Source organism: Epinephelus lanceolatus, chromosome 21 (assembly GCF_041903045.1).
Source record: "Epinephelus lanceolatus isolate andai-2023 chromosome 21, ASM4190304v1, whole genome shotgun sequence".
Lineage (NCBI taxonomy): Eukaryota > Metazoa > Chordata > Actinopteri > Perciformes > Serranidae > Epinephelus > Epinephelus lanceolatus.
This window is the reverse complement of record NC_135754.1, coordinates 5,003,266-5,020,900: the sequence shown is the minus strand read 5'-3', so window position 1 is coordinate 5,020,900 and position 17,635 is coordinate 5,003,266. Positions and strand designations below refer to the sequence as shown.

The following is a 17,635-nucleotide window of genomic DNA, read 5'->3' as shown; positions in this document are numbered from 1 at the left end:
CATACAGTTTTAGGAAGAGCTCTAAGCTACTTTTACAATATTTTTTTAGAGTGTGGAGGAAGTACAAAGCCAGAGCAGCAATTATACATCTTTATAAATTTGTCTAAGACTGTCTAAGAAGCCATAGATGGAATGAGCTACCTCCTTAAACTAAAGAGGAGTCAAATTTTCTGTCAAAGCAAATGTTATACAATAGCTGCTAGATGGTATTCCCCATAGAATGTAGAGATCTTAAAATTTTTGCAATTTTTTTCAATTAATCAAGAACTATGGAATACAACCACTGCCTTTTATAATGTGAGTTCTGTTTTTTGGGAATCTATGACAATTTTACCTCGTCTGCTTTCTGGGGAAAAATGTGTTTCAAATGATTGCATTTTCTGATTTCTAATATATATTGGATATACAGTTCTAATGTTTCTGTCTGTTTCTGTCTTGATGGAGACTGGTGGATTGTGGACAACAATGGCAAAAAGTCCAAGAGTTAATTTTCTATTTCTGACAAAGTCTAAAATATGTTGTACTTTCTAAATCTATATTATATATATATATATATACTATTATCTATATAATGGTTTGATATTGTCAAACCAAACTGTATCTTTGTAATAATTCTTACAAAATAAAAACCAATAAAAGTATTGGTATTGTCTTAAAAATCCAGTATTAGCATAATGATGCCTTACTCTACTCTACTCTCTATGTAGCCTGAATAAGATTCTTATTTGCATGTTAACAAAGCCATTCCAAAAAAAAGAAAATTTAGTTAAGGTCAATAAAAAAATTTCTTCTTCTTGCAATTTCTTCACTGTACACCAGCAGTCAACAGTGTAATGTGTTCTAACTGTGTCTCACCCCAGATAGATGCTCCACAGTGCATGTGCTGCGGTGTGTATTTGAGCAGGCGATGACGTCCGTTATGATCCTCGATGTGGTAGAGGGGGATGGTCTGGAAGCGCCTCCAGCCTAATGATAGGATGAGGGGGTCCCGTGTCTTCAGGATGCGGTTATACCAGCGGTGTTTCTTCAGTCGCATCTGACATACACAGAACCATTTCAAAATATTACCAAGAAAGTCAAATAGTTAACAAAAATCAATGGATAAACATCGGAAATAGCTGGGTAAATTCAGTGCATAAAGAGGTAAAAGAATTAGGTATAAATCAATGGATAAACATGAAATAATTAGCTAAAAATAAATGGATGAAAAATAGCAGCACACAACTCTAGTTAGCTAAAGACGCTAATGTTGGCTCCTCAGCTGAAACGCATCCATACCTATATGTTTTTGCCCATATTAAATAAGTGAATTCTACTGTGAGTGCAAATACTTTTGAAAGTGGTGCTACATGACCAGAGAAAATACAGAAAAGGGACTGTGGCATTTCGCTTTTGCACAAGGGATTGAAAACCTACAGCTACCAGAGTGCTACATCAGACCAATACATTGGTAGGTGATGTAATGCAAACTCATCCATTTGACACACTGGAGGCTGGCTGGTGGCAAATTCTGTGATATTACAGCTAAAACATGTTTCTTGGTTTATATCTGATCAACACTGCTTAGTTTTTCAGCCTCAGTTCTCACTGTGCAGGAAACAGAATACTACTTGTTGACAACTCTCGCTATTACACCTAAACAAGGCACTAAAATACATTTGTGAAGACATTTTAAGTGAGAAATAGTGCAATAACATAATCTTGATTTATTTTCTATCAGCACTGCACTAGTTTTGTTGTTTGATTGGATTTCGGTTTGAGTTTAAGAGATGGAGAGAGACAGAGAGAGGGGCGGGTTTGTTTCTTGATCTGCTTATATACTCTTTGTGTTTATGGTGGCGACATGGGTGGTGGTCAATACATAATTGCAAAAGTACTACAGTGCCTGTAGTTCAAGCAACAGCCCCGGAGAGACAGCAAAACTCTGCCAGATGACCCATTTTGTGTCACCTAGCGGAGTTTCACTGAACCACAGTTCACTTACAAATAATACCAACACTGTTTCGATACAAAGCTATTTGAAAATTGGTGAAGTATCACTTTAAGACCTATGATAAACATTGCTAATTGACCCTCAATTAAAATACAGTACAACAATCAGTTCTCCCAAATTGTACCCTATTTCCATTTGTGCAAATTATTTGGTGAAACATCATCAACAGGATTACTGTATAAAATAAAATCATCTATATGTCTAATTCATCCTTTCATCTTCTCTGGCATCCCTGTACAGTTTGAATGACAACTACCAATGGCACAAACTAAATGGGCTATGTAATTGAGCAACTGAATAAGAGTTCGTTTAAATCTTACCCAATAGCTGAATTACGAAAAAGCCTTAAAAGTTGTAAAAACATTAGCAACGTCTCAGGATATCCACAGGTACTACGAGTCATGAGCAAACAAAACATACCTGTAGGTATCCCACATTTCCCTCACTGGAGCCCAGTCCTCCGAGGATGATTGGATAATGGGGGTCGAAGTTGGTGACAAACTCGCAGGGTAGAGAGGCGATTTCTAATCTGACGTACATTCCTGGTCGGAAGCCTTCGTACTGCACTCTGGTATCATCATCCACATCCTCAAACTCTGCCCTGTTCAGCTGAGCACAAAATGCAGAAAAAAAATCCTCATCATTATATTCTTACTAATAAGACAGGAATATGCAAATCTGATTTATGTTTCCTCATACATCCTTTTGAAATGTTGTGGAAGATTTTCTGTATAATGAAACTCTGTTGTACATTACAGATCATGTCTCTACAGAAGGTCCAAACCAGATACCTCTGCCTGCTTCTGCAGCTCCTCCTTCAGATCATCAAAGTAAGTGGCATCTCCGTCGTCATACTCTGTATCAAATCTCTCCTTCAGCCTCCGTTTCTTCTCCAGACGCTTGTTCTTTTGAACTTCATCATCATCCACCTTCATCACACCTTCTTCATCACCATCATCATCTTCATCTTTCTCACTATCCTGCTGGTCACAAGATGTACAAGACAAAACATCATCCGACTGAGAAAATGAAAGGCATTAATGAGTTGTCACGGGCTGTAAACCCTTTACCATTTGAACATTCAAACACTTCAAATCAGGTCAACTGTGGCTACTTAAACAAGGTACTGTAACAAAGTACGCTGTCACTGGAAATAGTAAGTACAATATTTTCTATTTGGGTCCCAAAACACTGGGGTTTCAAATGAGCTGATTCAGAGATATATATGTGAACACACTGCTCCTTAGTTTATTCATCCTAACTCACAGTGCAGTCCGTAAGGTATTTGGGCACTTTGGTACATACTGTGTATAAATACAAGACTGGTGTACAGTCCTGACTCCTGAAGTGTTTATATCCATATCTGTAGAAACTGAGAAATAAAGGCTGAATAATATAGGAAATCAATCTAATAGCATTTTTTTAGACTAGTATCTGTTATTTTTAAAAGTTTATTATTTTCTCTATTAATCACCATATACGAGCAATAAATCAATAACCAAAACAACACTGCATACAGTCAACAAATAAACTGGTCTTCCATGTAGGCCAGGCCTATGTGTTAAGATGAAATTAGATGAACCGATGCATGAACTGATATGAATAACACTTTTTTATTTAGTTTTGAATTGTAAAAAGCTACAATTACTGAAACCTACACTGCATATTTACTACCACTTGACAATTTTATTGTCAATTACTTCTCTACTCCGATTGCCAACACCTGTCTACTATGAGTGCATCTTTGGTAATCTGCCACTGTCTTGCCACTCTCTTTATCAATCAATGACATTCTCGCTACACACACCCTACTCTCTGAGCTTGGCTACTCTTACAAAAATATAACATAAGCATGTGGATTGCACTTAAACCCAGCCTTGGCCATTTTCAAATGGCAGTACTGTGTGCATCAAAGCCAATGGTGGCGTAGCATCATACAAGTTGTTTTCATTATTTGCTTTTATTTACATGTCACAGCATATGGGAGAGTGTGCATGCAAAGCCCACAAGGCCAGGTGTTTCCGATCCTTTCGTTCATCATGTTTTTCTTATCGCAGCTTTTGCAAATTGGAAACTGCATTCTATTACATCACAATGTCAATTTGAATGTCATTATTCATTCAACCCTATTAGAAACCATAGCCTTTTCATACATACCACCCAAGGGTACAGCTAAAAATCCTCTCATAGTCACAATGACGTAGCCATGTAAACCACAGAGGAGCCATCTTTCTGTTGGAACAAGTGTTCTCCCTTACTTACAGCATGCAAGTTCACTCTCTAGGCCATTTTACATCAAAATTTAGTTTGGTAGTAGCACAGCAATGCTGAAACTACAAATACTACCTCACAGCCATATGCCCCCGCAAACCTGTCAAGGTGCAGTTACAGTTTACATCCATGTCTATCCAGACTCACATGAAGCCATGACAGTTGGCAGTGCTTCAAATATGAATACTTCTACAAAAAAGCTACAAATTCTAAAACACAGATGCTTCACACACATCTTCCCCCCAGCAGCACAGCAGATCTATACAATCAGCAGTTTCAAGGTGGACACCCAAGATTAGTGTCACCAATCAAGTATCTGACCAAATGTGTCCACTTCTGTTCCTGAGTTAGGGTGCTGAGTAATGGCCAAGAAAGAGTTTTTGCAGAACATTATGATGTCACAATAAAGCTGACCTTTGACCTTTTGGATATAAAATCTATAAACTTCATCGTTTTATCCTACGAGACATTTGTGTAAAATGTTGTCATAATCAATGTATGAATTATTGAGTTACCGTCAAACACATTTTATAAGGACACACTGACCTTAACCTTTGACAACCACAATGTTATCAGTTCATCCTTGTGTCCAAACAGACGTCTGAGCCAAATTTGAAAAAATTCCACTGAGTTGTTCTTGAGATATCGAGTTCATGAGAATGAGACGGACGCAAGGGCACAATAACGTTTGACCATCAAATTCTAAACAGTTCATCGCTGAGTCCAAGGAGACTTTTGTGCCAAATTTGAAGAAATTCCCTGAAGGTGTTCATGAGATATCGTGTTATGAAAAAACAATTGGATGGACTCACGGATGGACAAAGGGGTTGTCGCCAGCCATGGGTATCGCTGGTGCTGAGGCATAAAAATGTATTAGTATGTATTATTAAATATATATAATATGTATCATTACTCTATATATATTAGAAAATTCAATATAACCATGTCCTCAGAACTTGATCCAATAAACATGTACAAACAAAATAAAGCAAAAGTAAATTTCTTGAAATGGGCAGAGAGGCAACGACGGTATGGGGTGGGGGAGCCCTTCTGTGTAAAGTCTGCATGTTCTCCCCATATCAGTGTGGGTTTTCTCCGGGTACTCTGGCGTCCTCCCACAGTCCAAAGACATGCAGGTTAATAGGTGATTCTAAATTGACCGTAGGTGTGTATGTGAGCGTGAATGGCTGTCTGTCTTTATGTGTCAGCCCTATGATAGTCTGGCGACCTGTCCAGACCCTGCCTCTCACCCAGTGTCAGCTGGGATAGGCTCCAGGCACACTCATGACCCCAGACAGGATAAGCGGTTACAGAAAAATTAATGAATGAAAAAATGAATGTATCATAATCATATAAATATTGCATAATGTCTCAATGGTCAGTCAGTGGAATATAAACTTGATTTCAACTCCACATAAATCAGACGTACCTCAGCCTGTTCCTGCTTCCCAGTTTGGCCCTTGTGAACTTCTCCAGTTTCCAAATCCTCAAAGTCACCATACAGCTCCTCTGGACACAGCACAATAATTAAAGACTGTACGTTAAGGTCATTTATGCTACCATGTGGTTTGTGTGCTTCAAAGGTCAGGAACAACACTGTGGTTCTCCATGAAGGGACTCTTTTAAGGGCCAGAGTGTAATATTTGGCATGGATTATTGTCAAATCTGAATCGGAATCTGAATATTCTACCCATTAATATGTTTATATAAGTGTATAATCGCTATAAAATAAAATTCGTTTGGTTTTCGTAGCCTTATAATTATGCTTGTATATATATATATACAGTACAGGCCAAAAGTTTGGACACACCTTCTCATTCAATGCGTTTTCTTTATTTTCATGACTATTTACATTGTAGATTCTCACTGAAGGCATCAAAACTATGAATGAACACATGTGGAGTTATGTACTTAACAAAAAAAGGTGAAATAACTGAAAACATGTTTTATATTCTAGTTTCTTCAAAATAGCCACCCTTTGCTCTGATTACTGCTTTGCACACTCTTGGCATTCTCTCCATGAGCTTCAAGAGGTAGTCACCTGAAATGGTTTCCACTTCACAGGTGTGCCTTATCAGGGTTAATTAGTGGAATTTCTTGCTTTATCAATGGGGTTGGGACCATCAGTTGTGTTGTGCACAAGTCAGGTTAATACACAGCCGACAGCCCTATTGGACAACTGTTAAAATTCATATTATGGCAAGAACCAATCAGCTAACTAAAGAAAAACGAGTGGCCATCATTACTTTAAGAAATGAAGGTCAGTCAGTCCGGAAAATTGCAAAAACTTTAAATGTGTCCCCAAGTGGAGTCGCAAAAACCATCAAGCGCTACAACCAAACTGGCACACACGAGGACCGACCCAGGAAAGGAAGACCAAGAGTCACCTCTGCTTCTGAGGATAAGTTCATCCGAGTCACCAGCCTCAGAAATCGCAAGTTAACAGCAGCTCAGATCAGAGACCAGATGAATGCCACACAGAGTTCTAGCAGCAGACCCATCTCTAGAACAACTGTTAAGAGGAGACTGCGCGAATCAGGCCTTCATGGTCAAATAGCTGCTAGGAAACCACTGCTAAGGAGAGGCAACAAGCAGAAGAGATTTGTTTGGGCCAAGAAACACAAGGAATGGACATTAGACCAGTGGAAATCTGTGCTTTGGTCTGATGAGTCCAAATTTGACATCTTTGGTTCCAACCGCCGTGTCTTTGTGAGACGCAGAAAAGGTGAACGGATGGATTCCACATGCCTGGTTCCCACTGTGAAGCATGGAGGAGGAGGTGTGATGGTGTGGGGGTGTTTTGCTGGTGACACTGTTGGGGATTTATTCAAAATTGAAGGCACACTGAACCAGCATGACTACCACAGCATCCTGCAGCGACATGCCATCCCATCCGGTTTGCGTTTAGTTGGACCATCATTTATTTTTCAACAGGACAATGACCCCAAACACACCTCCAGGCTGTGTAAGGGCTATTTGACCAAGAAGGAGAGTGATGGAGTGCTGCGGCAGATGACCTGGCCTCCACAGTCACCGGACCTGAACCCAATCCAGATGGTTTGGGGTGAGCTGGACCGCAGAGTGAAGGCAAAGGGGCCAACAAGTGCTAAACACCTCTGGGAACTCCTTCAAGACTGTTGGAAAACCATTTCAGGTGACTACCTCTTGAAGCTCATGGAGAGAATGCCAAGAGTGTGCAAAGCAGTAATCAGAGCAAAGGGTGGCTATTTTGAAGAAACTAGAATATAAAACATGTTTTCAGTTATTTCACCTTTTTTTTGTTAAGTACATAACTCCACATGTGTTCATTCATAGTTTTGATGCCTTCAGTGAGAATCTACAATGTAAACAGTCATGAAAATAAAGAAAACGCATTGAATGAGAAGGTGTGTCCAAACTTTTGGCCTGTACTGTATATATATATGTATGTATATATATATATATATATATAGCAAGGGCCTTGCTAGAGGTCACCATCTTGCGCCGCCATGTATGTACGGCAGCCCGAGCGGACAATCCAGCCAGCCAGAGAACGCGTTTCGCGTGTATAAATAAACCAACGAAGAAGACAGCGGAAGGAAGGAAGAAGGAGGAGGAAACAGCAGAATGTTAGTAGTTCGTCAATAGAGAATAGTGAAAAGTTTTGTTAGTTATAAAGTTTGCGAATGGACCACACTTACCACGCAACAGGAGAGAATGAACCCGAACCGTCATCTGCGAGGAAAAGAAGACGCAAAGGGGGGCAAAGAAAAGGGGACAAGCAGCGGCACAGAATAAACATCGGTGATGTTTTTCAGCGATGGAGGGGGTTCATGAAGGACAAAGGGCTTCAGTCAGCACGTAGTATAATAGCGTTACGTGTCAGACTCGACAAGTAGGGAGTGAGGAAAGGCATAACAGACAATAGGATAGCAGTAACGTTACTCCTGTGTACCCTGCTGATTGGATTCAGTACAGCTGCAGCCTATTTCAAATCACCTGTGCTGTGGACTGTGTAACAAACCTGATGAAGCCATGGGCGAAACGCGTTGTTTTGTAGACTGAGTAATAAAATAAGAAGCAATTCAGCCCTGTGTGTGGTGAATCCACTTTTGTTATCCTCGGAGGCCACCGTAACTTTGCCGACAGGAGGGGTGAGCACAGGCGAGCGAGTGTGCGCTGCAATCTAGAATCTAAACGCTACATGTCACTGTTTTCAACCCATTTTACACACTGGCCCTTTAAAGAGCCCAGCTACACCAGTATCCTTCCTAACTGAATGTCAAAGTAACCCCCCTCACATGTATCTTGCGCTGAGGGTTTTTAGCATTTTGTTTTTCAACCACATGTGAAACATTTAAATCCATGTGTTTCGGGTCGTGGGTTGGTTCTCTCTCCTGTCTTACCATCCTCCTTCAGCAGTGTGGCAGCATCTTGGCCCTCTTCCCACTTCCCTGTAACAAAGCAGTCCCTGATGGAGTTTAGCATCTGGAAAAAGAAAACATGGCAACCTTTAAGTATTTAAGGTTCATTTCAAGCTCTTTTTGTATTTGATGTTATATCAACAGCACATCAGGAACCCAGCACTCTAAGGCTACATTAACACTGCAGGCAAATCAGATTTGTCTCTTAAATCAGATCTTTAAGACTGACTGTCTGCATTGTTATTTGCAAGTGATCAGATCATATTTGTGTCCAGACGACACTGAGCTATCTACATAGGTTTGATGTGGTAAAGAAATAGGCAGTGGCTGGCAGTCTGAACAAAATCTAACTTTACCAGCAACACTAGTGTATTAATAACCACTGTACCTCCTCTAAGTCCCAGTTGTGGGAGGTGCTGGGGTTGAAACGGGAGCAGTCGACAGCATTTGCTTGGGACTTTTTGCTCTTCTGAGGGCGGCTGACTCGAAACAGCCCCCCCAGCTCCTCATCCTCATCCTCAGAATCCTCGGCCTCTACAACTGAAAACAAAAACTATGAATGTCAACAAACACCAAAATTCAGAGGTATACATACAGTATTTGTATATTGTTATGTTGTTGAGAAATATTTTGACAGCACCTCTAACATTTGCTGCAAAATGCCAAAATATGGCTTAATACACAGCTTCCATCGGTCACTTGGTAAAATAAGATGTTTTGTAGCACACTTTTGCTTGTGTTGGTCACAAATGACAGCTAACCATATTAGCAACAAACAGATGCTGTGTTAATATTAGGGTTGAGTCAAACAATCGGATGTATGTATGAGTATGTTCTTTCTAGGCCCCACTCATTTCCAGTTTAAAACCCATCCATTCCAAATATGGATACGGATACAGATAATTTAGTTGATTAAACGTGCAGATAATGGAGTATTCACTCATGCGCTTACTGTGGCAAAAATAGGAATATCTGAAACAATTTGATGACTTTGACCCATTTCCACCAAGCAGTCTGGTGCAGTTCAGGTCAGTTCAGTAGGCAACTTTTACATTCCCACTGTGAAAAGCTGTGGATGGTACCAATTGAACCATTCCTTACTGTCCCCATTTTTGGTCACCCCTCTGTTTAGGTACCTTGCACACAGATCCAGTAATAAAAGTGGACCTAGCAACACTGCATTCTGTGGATTGGTCAACAGAAGATGGTCACTCTTGCTAAGAGCTAAGTTGTGGCTGGTTTTGAGGCTTATGTCACCACTGCTCATACCGTTGAAAGTCTTACAAGTCTTTACATTAGTAAATACATATATATATATAAAATGAAAGGGTGTTTTGCTGCCACTCACAGCAGCTGTAGACTGAGAAAAAATAATTTAATTCACTGGGCCGACTGCCGGCAACTTTTAAGGTAGAAGGTTTACTTATAATGTTACTCAATGCATGAGTTGATGATGTGAATCCATCAGCACACCTGAAATTTCAATATGACAACTTTGACCATTCCATTGGTTTATATTGTCTCTCTTGGAGGACATATACTTTTAGTAATGAATGGATCTTCAAGCATTCAAAAATACTTATGAATTTTGACCAGATTATGTGAATTGCCAATATTCTAATCCTCACTTGGAGAAAAAAAAAGTGCTTCTCCAAAAAGAACCTCCCTCGCTTACCAAAGACAGACTTAATGCACAAACCTCCTATTTTTAACAATCCCTTCGAGAGAAAATCTCACTCCAGCCTGTTCTATTTTGTTCTGAAAATGTCAGTGTGCAACCCAACATCTTTGGCATGTCTATACTGACATCCTGGTGCTTACCTGAAGACATACAGTATATGCTAATACTAACTAGCGCTAGACTGATAAATTGGCTGGGCTGATATATTGTAGATATTATCATATATCCTTATAATACAGAATATTCATAGAAATATAAATCAATGTGCACATACAACCAGAGTGTCAGGTTACCTGAACCATAAACCAGTTTTCTCAGATTGGGGGCAGCTTCTTGTTGCCGTAAGAACGCTTCTGACGCTTTCTGCTGCAGACCCTCCTTCCACCTCAGAGCCCCTGTGGACAGAAACAGGACAAGGAAATCAACCGAGAGATGATAAATACAATCACTAAACCTCCAGATGCTGCCTTCAGTACCATCGACAAACTTAGTCCCTTTCGACATCAAAACATATTCAGCTACCTTCAGACTCTACTTAACCAATGAAAGCTTTACCTTTCCTGTCCTACTCAGCATGAATCTTTAATTCCAACAACTTTTCTGTGTGGTCTGAGCTAACACAATGAACAACAAGTACTGGTTTTTGTACTGCTACACAGTAATACTTTGCATTTACACTGTGTTTTTCTCATCAGTTTCAGTCAAAGATCACCAAGAGATAACAGTGAAAGCGTAATAAAAAATAGCTGAACAATAGAGCTGAACCTCAGTAACACCTGACAAAACATTCTCACCACAAGGAGCATTTATACCCCTTTTTGACAGTCATGGGCTAGCTTGACTTAGCTTTGTTTGGTTTAGGCCATCAACCCAGTGCAGCAGGAATTTGCATTTCCATTACAACAGGGCTACCCACGTGAATGTGTGTCTTTAACTGCTGACGGCTTGTCTTGAGCCATGACGTTTAAAAGCAGCAGGCTGATCCATGGCTAAAGGCACCCATTATTTTTGATGCATGTGTTTTTCCATCACAGCATAGCCCACATCAGGGCAGGTAAAAGAGGTTTACCTGTTGGAGGTGAGCTGTTTGCAGAGGGGCAGTAAGAGCCTGTTGTCTGCAGCTCTTCATCAACATCTCACTGTGGCTGTTTCTGCTTTTACTCTTCCTCCCTGCAGTATTATTACTTGTTTTTATTGAAGAAAAGCCGTTAACAATGTTCTGCTAATTTAGTGATAAACACATTAAATTTCCCACAAATTCATTACAATAAAACCCTTCAGTTATTATGTTAGGTATAAACTTTTATTGTGAAGCAGCCCAATAAAGGAATGTTGAAGTTTTCAAGCAGCAACTTCACACAACTTGTTATATGGCTGACAGCGAACATCAGACAGCTAATGATTATTTTTATTGTTGATAAATCTGTTGATCATACTCTAAATTAATAAATTATTTTTTGTTCTATAAAATGTCATTAAATGAATGGTCTCATTTGAAAGCTAACAAACTTACGTTTTTTTGCCCAACAGTCAGAAGTGCTTCTGTCATTGAGTTACATAAGTTTCAACACAATGAAATATTAGTTATTTTTATATTCACCAGAATATTTTCTTGAAAAAAGATGCAGTGTTGGCTATCGAGGCCATAGCACCAGTATTGGAAGGCTCCTATTGGCTCAAGTGAAGTGTCAATCATGAGATCAGGAGTTAAGCTCCATCTTGGCATAGGGTGGTTAGTTCGTTTAAATGCAGAACAGCAGAAATTATGGATAATATGTGGGGAAATATGAACGTCTGAAACGATGCAATAGCAGTTAGTGGATAACTAGAGATGTAATAATGTGTTCAGACTAAATATTTTGTTGGAGTTAGATTGTCTGAACTAATGTTAATCAGTGTGTTTACATGCACAGTTAAGTCAAGTTAAGGTTTTAGTTCAACTAGGCCATTCATTGGACTACTGTCCTTGTCCCAGTCAGTCATGTATTTAAAAGTATTTAAAGGAGCTATATGTAAGAAACCTAAAGCAAATAGTCGCAAAATCCTCCTAATATGTCACAGAGACTAAGGAATAATGTTCATGTAACATACTGATCTCACCGACAACAATAGTACGGCCAGAATATTCGCATTTAAAAAAAAATTTACGGTCCGCAAATCATGTTTATGTTTTGAATTTGTGTTTTGGCCTGTTGTGCCACCGACCGCTGTCTACCAGTCACGCAGTCAGTAGAGTCTCAGCATCAGTTACAATTACGACTGAGCTACAGCAGCACGGCAAGCAGCATTAGCAGTGTCCCAGTACATAGCATTAGCAGCTGGCTCCTCCTCAGCTGTATCCCGGCAGCAGCGTTAGCAGTGTCCCAGTACATAGCATTAGCAGTCTCCTCAGCTGTATCCCGGCAGCAGTGTTAGCAGCAGAGAAGCCGGACTTGCTTGCACGGTCCGCTGGAAAACCAAAGATCAAGGACGCGGCGACGCAGCCGCCCGTGGGCAAACAAATCAGTCTCCAGCATGCCGCTGTCCAGCAACCTCGAATCAGTAGGGGATGGGGGGCGGACACGACTCGCGGCAGTATTTTGAATTTGAGTGCAGTAACCATTTTGGCCACATTCTTACATACAGCACCTTTAATTCTTTCAGCTGACATAGCATGAACTGGGTCTCCCCATCTTTCGTCATGTTGTTACCAGCTTCTTCTTCTGTTTACGCATTTAATACTATTTGACTTCTGGGTCAAAACCAGGGAGAGAAACTGTGGAGCATGTATAGAGTGCCTAGGCCAGTTTGGGTCTGACTGACTGTATACATGCAGGAGTAATTCAACTCCAAATCACATTATCTGGGTGCGTTAGTCCGACTTTGAGAAATTCTATTTGGTACATTTTCAGTTGAACTAACATGTTTACGTGTATTTTAAATGTCCGGTTTTAGTTGGGCTGACACAATAAAACTATTTTATCTAATGTCATGTACTGAGTGTAGGAAATTAAGTGGGAGCTGTGGAAGCTGTGATTCAGTCTGGATAATATGGATCTGTGGATTATGATAACGCTTCATAGGTAAGTTATAACTGTTTGTTTTTTGTCTGACAGAAGCATTTATTGAGTCTGCTGTGGTGGTTGTATCTTGAAATGGTGAGCATAAGTGGCACCAGGAGGAGCGTAGCTCATATGAGTAAAACACAGCTGTTTATGTATCATAATCATCAAAAAATCACTTTAGGAGGACCTGCAGATAGGCTGTATAACTTTTTATACTTTGACGTATTTGAGCCAGTATCAGAAGAGAAAAAGTTGAATTAGTGAAACCTTTTGTAAAAATTTGCACTGTGTATTTACCTTGCTCTTCCTCCTCCTCCTCCTCCTCCTCACTGTCACTTGCTGTTTGTTTCTTCATTGTCGCATCAGCTCCATCATCCTCTTCCACCGATTCATCTTCAGACTCTTCTTCATCATCCTCCTCCTCTTCATCATCATCACTCTCTTCCTCTTCAGAACAGTGTCCAGAGTCTCCTGCTCCTACAGCCTCCCCCTCATCTTCACCTTCCTCCTCACTCATCTCCAGGTCATCTTCGCTGTCAGCAAACGCCGGCACCTCAGCGCTCTCCTCTAGTTTCTGTTTCTTTACCGGTGGAGCGTCTCTTGCAGTCTTTTCTGTCTTGTCACATTCGGCTCTTGCCTCTTTGAGAAACGTGGACAGGGGATCATTGTCTTCATCCTCCTCCTGCTCCCCCTGCTCACTGTCTTCCCCGTCGCCATCCTCGTCATCCTCATCATCACTGGAGCTGCTGACATCCTCCTCCTCTTCCTCAGTGAAGACCACCTTCCTCCTCTTCCTCTGGGTGTTAGGATCCCAGACACACTCCTCCTGAGGCCCCTTCTTCTCTCTAACACACACACACACACAAAACAAGACAGTCTTTGTCAAATACAAGGCTGCGGTATATTCCCTGAAGTAGCAGAACATTTATTATGCTTTGTACTATTCTTTTGCTAATTGTGTGTGCCAACAAATTAAATGTGAATATTGACAAATTCACAAAATCTAATCATCAATTTCTACTCAGAATTCAGTTTTATTTCACTAACTGTGGTTGTGTTTCCTCATACAGTTAGATACACAAACAATCACCCATATCGAGAAGCTCACATTCATTCCAATAACCTCTCTCTTTGTAATACACTGAATTCATTGCCGTGTTGGTGGGAGCAGCTTGAGCTTGTGTGTGCTTTGAAACATGGAACATTATCCTGCTGGAATTAGCCATTAGACTGTGGCCATAAGGGGTCGCACATGGTTGGCAACTGACATCTGCCATACAAAAGAAGTGAGGAGAGAAAGACTGGAGCTGTGAGGTGTCTCACCCGCTCTGCTCGCTGATGTCTGTGGACTCCAGGGTGGCTGAGCCGCTGAACAGAGATACCTTACTGGCAGCCATCTTGGCATCCAGGGTGGCATGTGTGTCGATGAGTGACTGGACCAGCTCTGTGGTGGGCCGCACCTCCTCCTGTACCACCGCAAAAGAATACACATCACACCAGATACAAACAATATTGTAATCTGATTTAAATGGTGAGATTTGTAGTTAGTGAATACAAATACAAAAAGCTAGATGAGATGAGTGACACACTCTCATGCCAAGCACACACACCTGCTGCTGATTGACGTGGTTAGCAGGCAGGTCGATATACACTGCATCTTTGTCATACACGACACCCCCGACACCAGCCATGGGTGCATAGAGCAAACGCTCCTTCTCATTCAGTGCTCTCTTCTTCTGAGCATCTGGCAGGGCGCATGGGTCAGGCAGGAAGTTCACATCTGCTACCTGAAAGTCTCCTACACCTGCAGGGAGCAGCAACACACAATATATCATTGTACATGTTTCCAGGGGACTCTGTTACTCTGCTACTCTATTTCTCATTTCTGCTTTAAACAGCATGATGTTTAGTACTAAAGGTTTTTGCAGGGAACTAGTACTATGCTTTTGTACCTGGAATATGGACCTGGCTTTTGTTTTTCAAATATGTCCCTCGCAGGTAGCCGTAGAGTGACACTGTCCGGTCACACTTGGGGTCCGTCCTCACCTTCTCAGGGTCAGTTAAGTCCTCCATACTGTTTGAGTGCAGAGAGGAGAATTGAGAAAATAATGATTGAGTGAGTATAAAGTCAAACAATGCAAGTACACTCACATAACTAAATACATCAGTTACACACAAACCGCTATCAATTCAGTGCTCATGAGATTCTTGTACAATGAAGCAGTTTAGGTAACCGTTTCGTTGTCCAGCTGGACATTTCATTTTCATTTTTCATGTTTATTTGATAGGGACAGATACATATACATAGAGAATTGCACAGCCATTAACCAATACAATGTATCACAGCATTTGTAGCTACTGCTAATTTCCAATGCCCGTCCCTAGAAGGGCCTTGGGTAAAAAAACATACAAAACAACATACACATACACAACAACAAATACACATATTTACATACAGATACACATCATATGCATATTGTATACCTACCCTACCTCCCACCCCACCCACCTACCCACCCCTACACATGACTACATAACTGATTACCTTTTTTTAAAAATTCCTTCAGTTTGATTTTAAAATGTCGACAGTTTTGTTCTGTTTTAAGTTGGATAGGCAGTCCATTCCATATATTAGCTCCCTTTATGACAAAGGATGTCTGGCCAAAGGAAGTTTTCCGTTACGGCACTTCACAGTTCCCTGCAGTGGTATTCCTAGTGACCAGCCCCACGGTCTGTAACGGTCGCATCATGTCACTGAGAACCTGAGAGGCCTGGCCATGTAAACACCTGCGTATAAGATTGGCATTTGCAAATGCAATATAGTTGTCAAAGCTGAGCATGTTCAGGTTCCTCAGGACATGAGATAAGATATTTTTTGGGCGTTTTAGCCTTTAACTGATAGGACAGCTTAAACGTGAAGGGGGGGGGGGGGGGGGGGAGGAGGACATGCAGCAAAGGGCCACAGGCTGGAGTCGAACCCGGGCCACTGCGGCAACAGCCTTGTACATGGGGCACCTGCTCTACCGCTAAGCCACCGACGCCCCTAGAGACCACTTTATTGACAGGAATTCTGACAGTTACTAATGTTAATATCATATCAGAGATTGCTCTGTTTCATGCAGCTGTGACAGTCATGCCAGTGATCCAATATGCAAAATACCCCAGAGCCAGGAAGTGATACATCTAAATGGACTGTCATGTTCTGACTTACACCTGCATTTAACAAGTCTACAATGGCAGTCATTTAGCCGAGTTTGTTTTATCAGCTTTTTAAAACTGGCATGAGCAAAGAACAGGCCTGTTCTTTTTAGTCAGACTCAAAGGGTAACTTCTGAAATTTTCAATCTAGACCCAATTTTCCCATGTTTTTGTGTCTAAGTGACTAACGGGAGCAACATTTTTTTAAATTGTTCCAGCACTGAGTGAGAGGGCTGCACTGACACAGGCTGCAATGTAACCACTCGGGGCATTGTGCATCATCAATATATGTCCACTAAAAGTACCTATTCTTGTCACTGACAGGCTCAGATTGTTATTTTAAGTGTCTAACAACATTGTGGAAAAGATCCCTACAGAGACAGACCAGAGTTAAGATCATTTTTGTTTAACCAGAAACAGCCCAGCCCAGTAACTAAATGAATGGATTTTTTATCATTATATTTAAATCAAGACTACATATTTGACGCAAAAATGCTCTGTTACATTTGATAGAGTGTGGTGCTGACTGATATTTATTTAATGTTACATTTGAATTCAAGATGCGAAGAGGCTGTAATTGTTCAAACCATGTCTTAGTATATACAAAAATGTGGTATTTAAAACTCTACATAAAAAAAAAAAAAAAACAAGCTACAACTACATGAGGAGTCAATGGATCTCGGCTCTTTCACTTTACATCTTCAGATCATCCATCTACAGTTCACTGAAATGGATTATTTGGATGAAATCAAACTCATGTAAGTCAGCAGTACGAAGTCTTAGCTTATCACTCACCGGTCAGCCAGCACATAAGGGTGGGAGGTCTGCCACACCAGAGGACGAAACTTCATGACTGAGATGAAGCGGCCGAGGTTCTTCACTTCTTGAGTCTGATATTCACCGTACACCATACCAGACAGGTAGAAGAGCTTGGCCCCCTGACAGGTTCAAACACAACATTTTCGATCACAGTCATGCTGTCACGGTACATACACATTAGGGCTTCAGTGTACATGACTGTGTATGTGAGCAAAGGGGGCATTTG

The 17,635-nt window shown here is 40.8% G+C and overlaps 1 protein-coding gene across 5 annotated transcripts in view; it reads right to left on the bottom strand.

Moving 5' to 3' along the window:
- bms1 (BMS1 ribosome biogenesis factor) overlaps positions 1-17,635 on the bottom strand; it is a 29,855-nt gene that overhangs the window by 5,274 nt on the left and 6,946 nt on the right. For 3 of the 5 annotated variants that reach the window (XM_033611920.2, XM_033611923.2, XM_033611921.2), the window contains exons 6-17: positions 17,386-17,528; positions 15,345-15,466; positions 15,003-15,196; positions 14,716-14,858; positions 13,690-14,237; positions 10,642-10,743; positions 9,056-9,207; positions 8,650-8,731; positions 5,694-5,773; positions 2,785-2,976; positions 2,414-2,602; positions 856-1,036 (exon numbers count right to left, since the gene is read on the bottom strand). In XM_033611920.2, the coding sequence (XP_033467811.2) occupies positions 856-1,036; positions 2,414-2,602; positions 2,785-2,976; positions 5,694-5,773; positions 8,650-8,731; positions 9,056-9,207; positions 10,642-10,743; positions 13,690-14,237; positions 14,716-14,858; positions 15,003-15,196; positions 15,345-15,466; positions 17,386-17,528 (2,128 nt within the window). The remainder of the gene's footprint in view (positions 1-855; positions 1,037-2,413; positions 2,603-2,784; positions 2,977-5,693; positions 5,774-8,649; positions 8,732-9,055; positions 9,208-10,641; positions 10,744-13,689; positions 14,238-14,715; positions 14,859-15,002; positions 15,197-15,344; positions 15,467-17,385; positions 17,529-17,635) is intronic. The other 2 variants (XM_033611922.2, XM_033611924.2) reach the window with 1 other exon arrangement.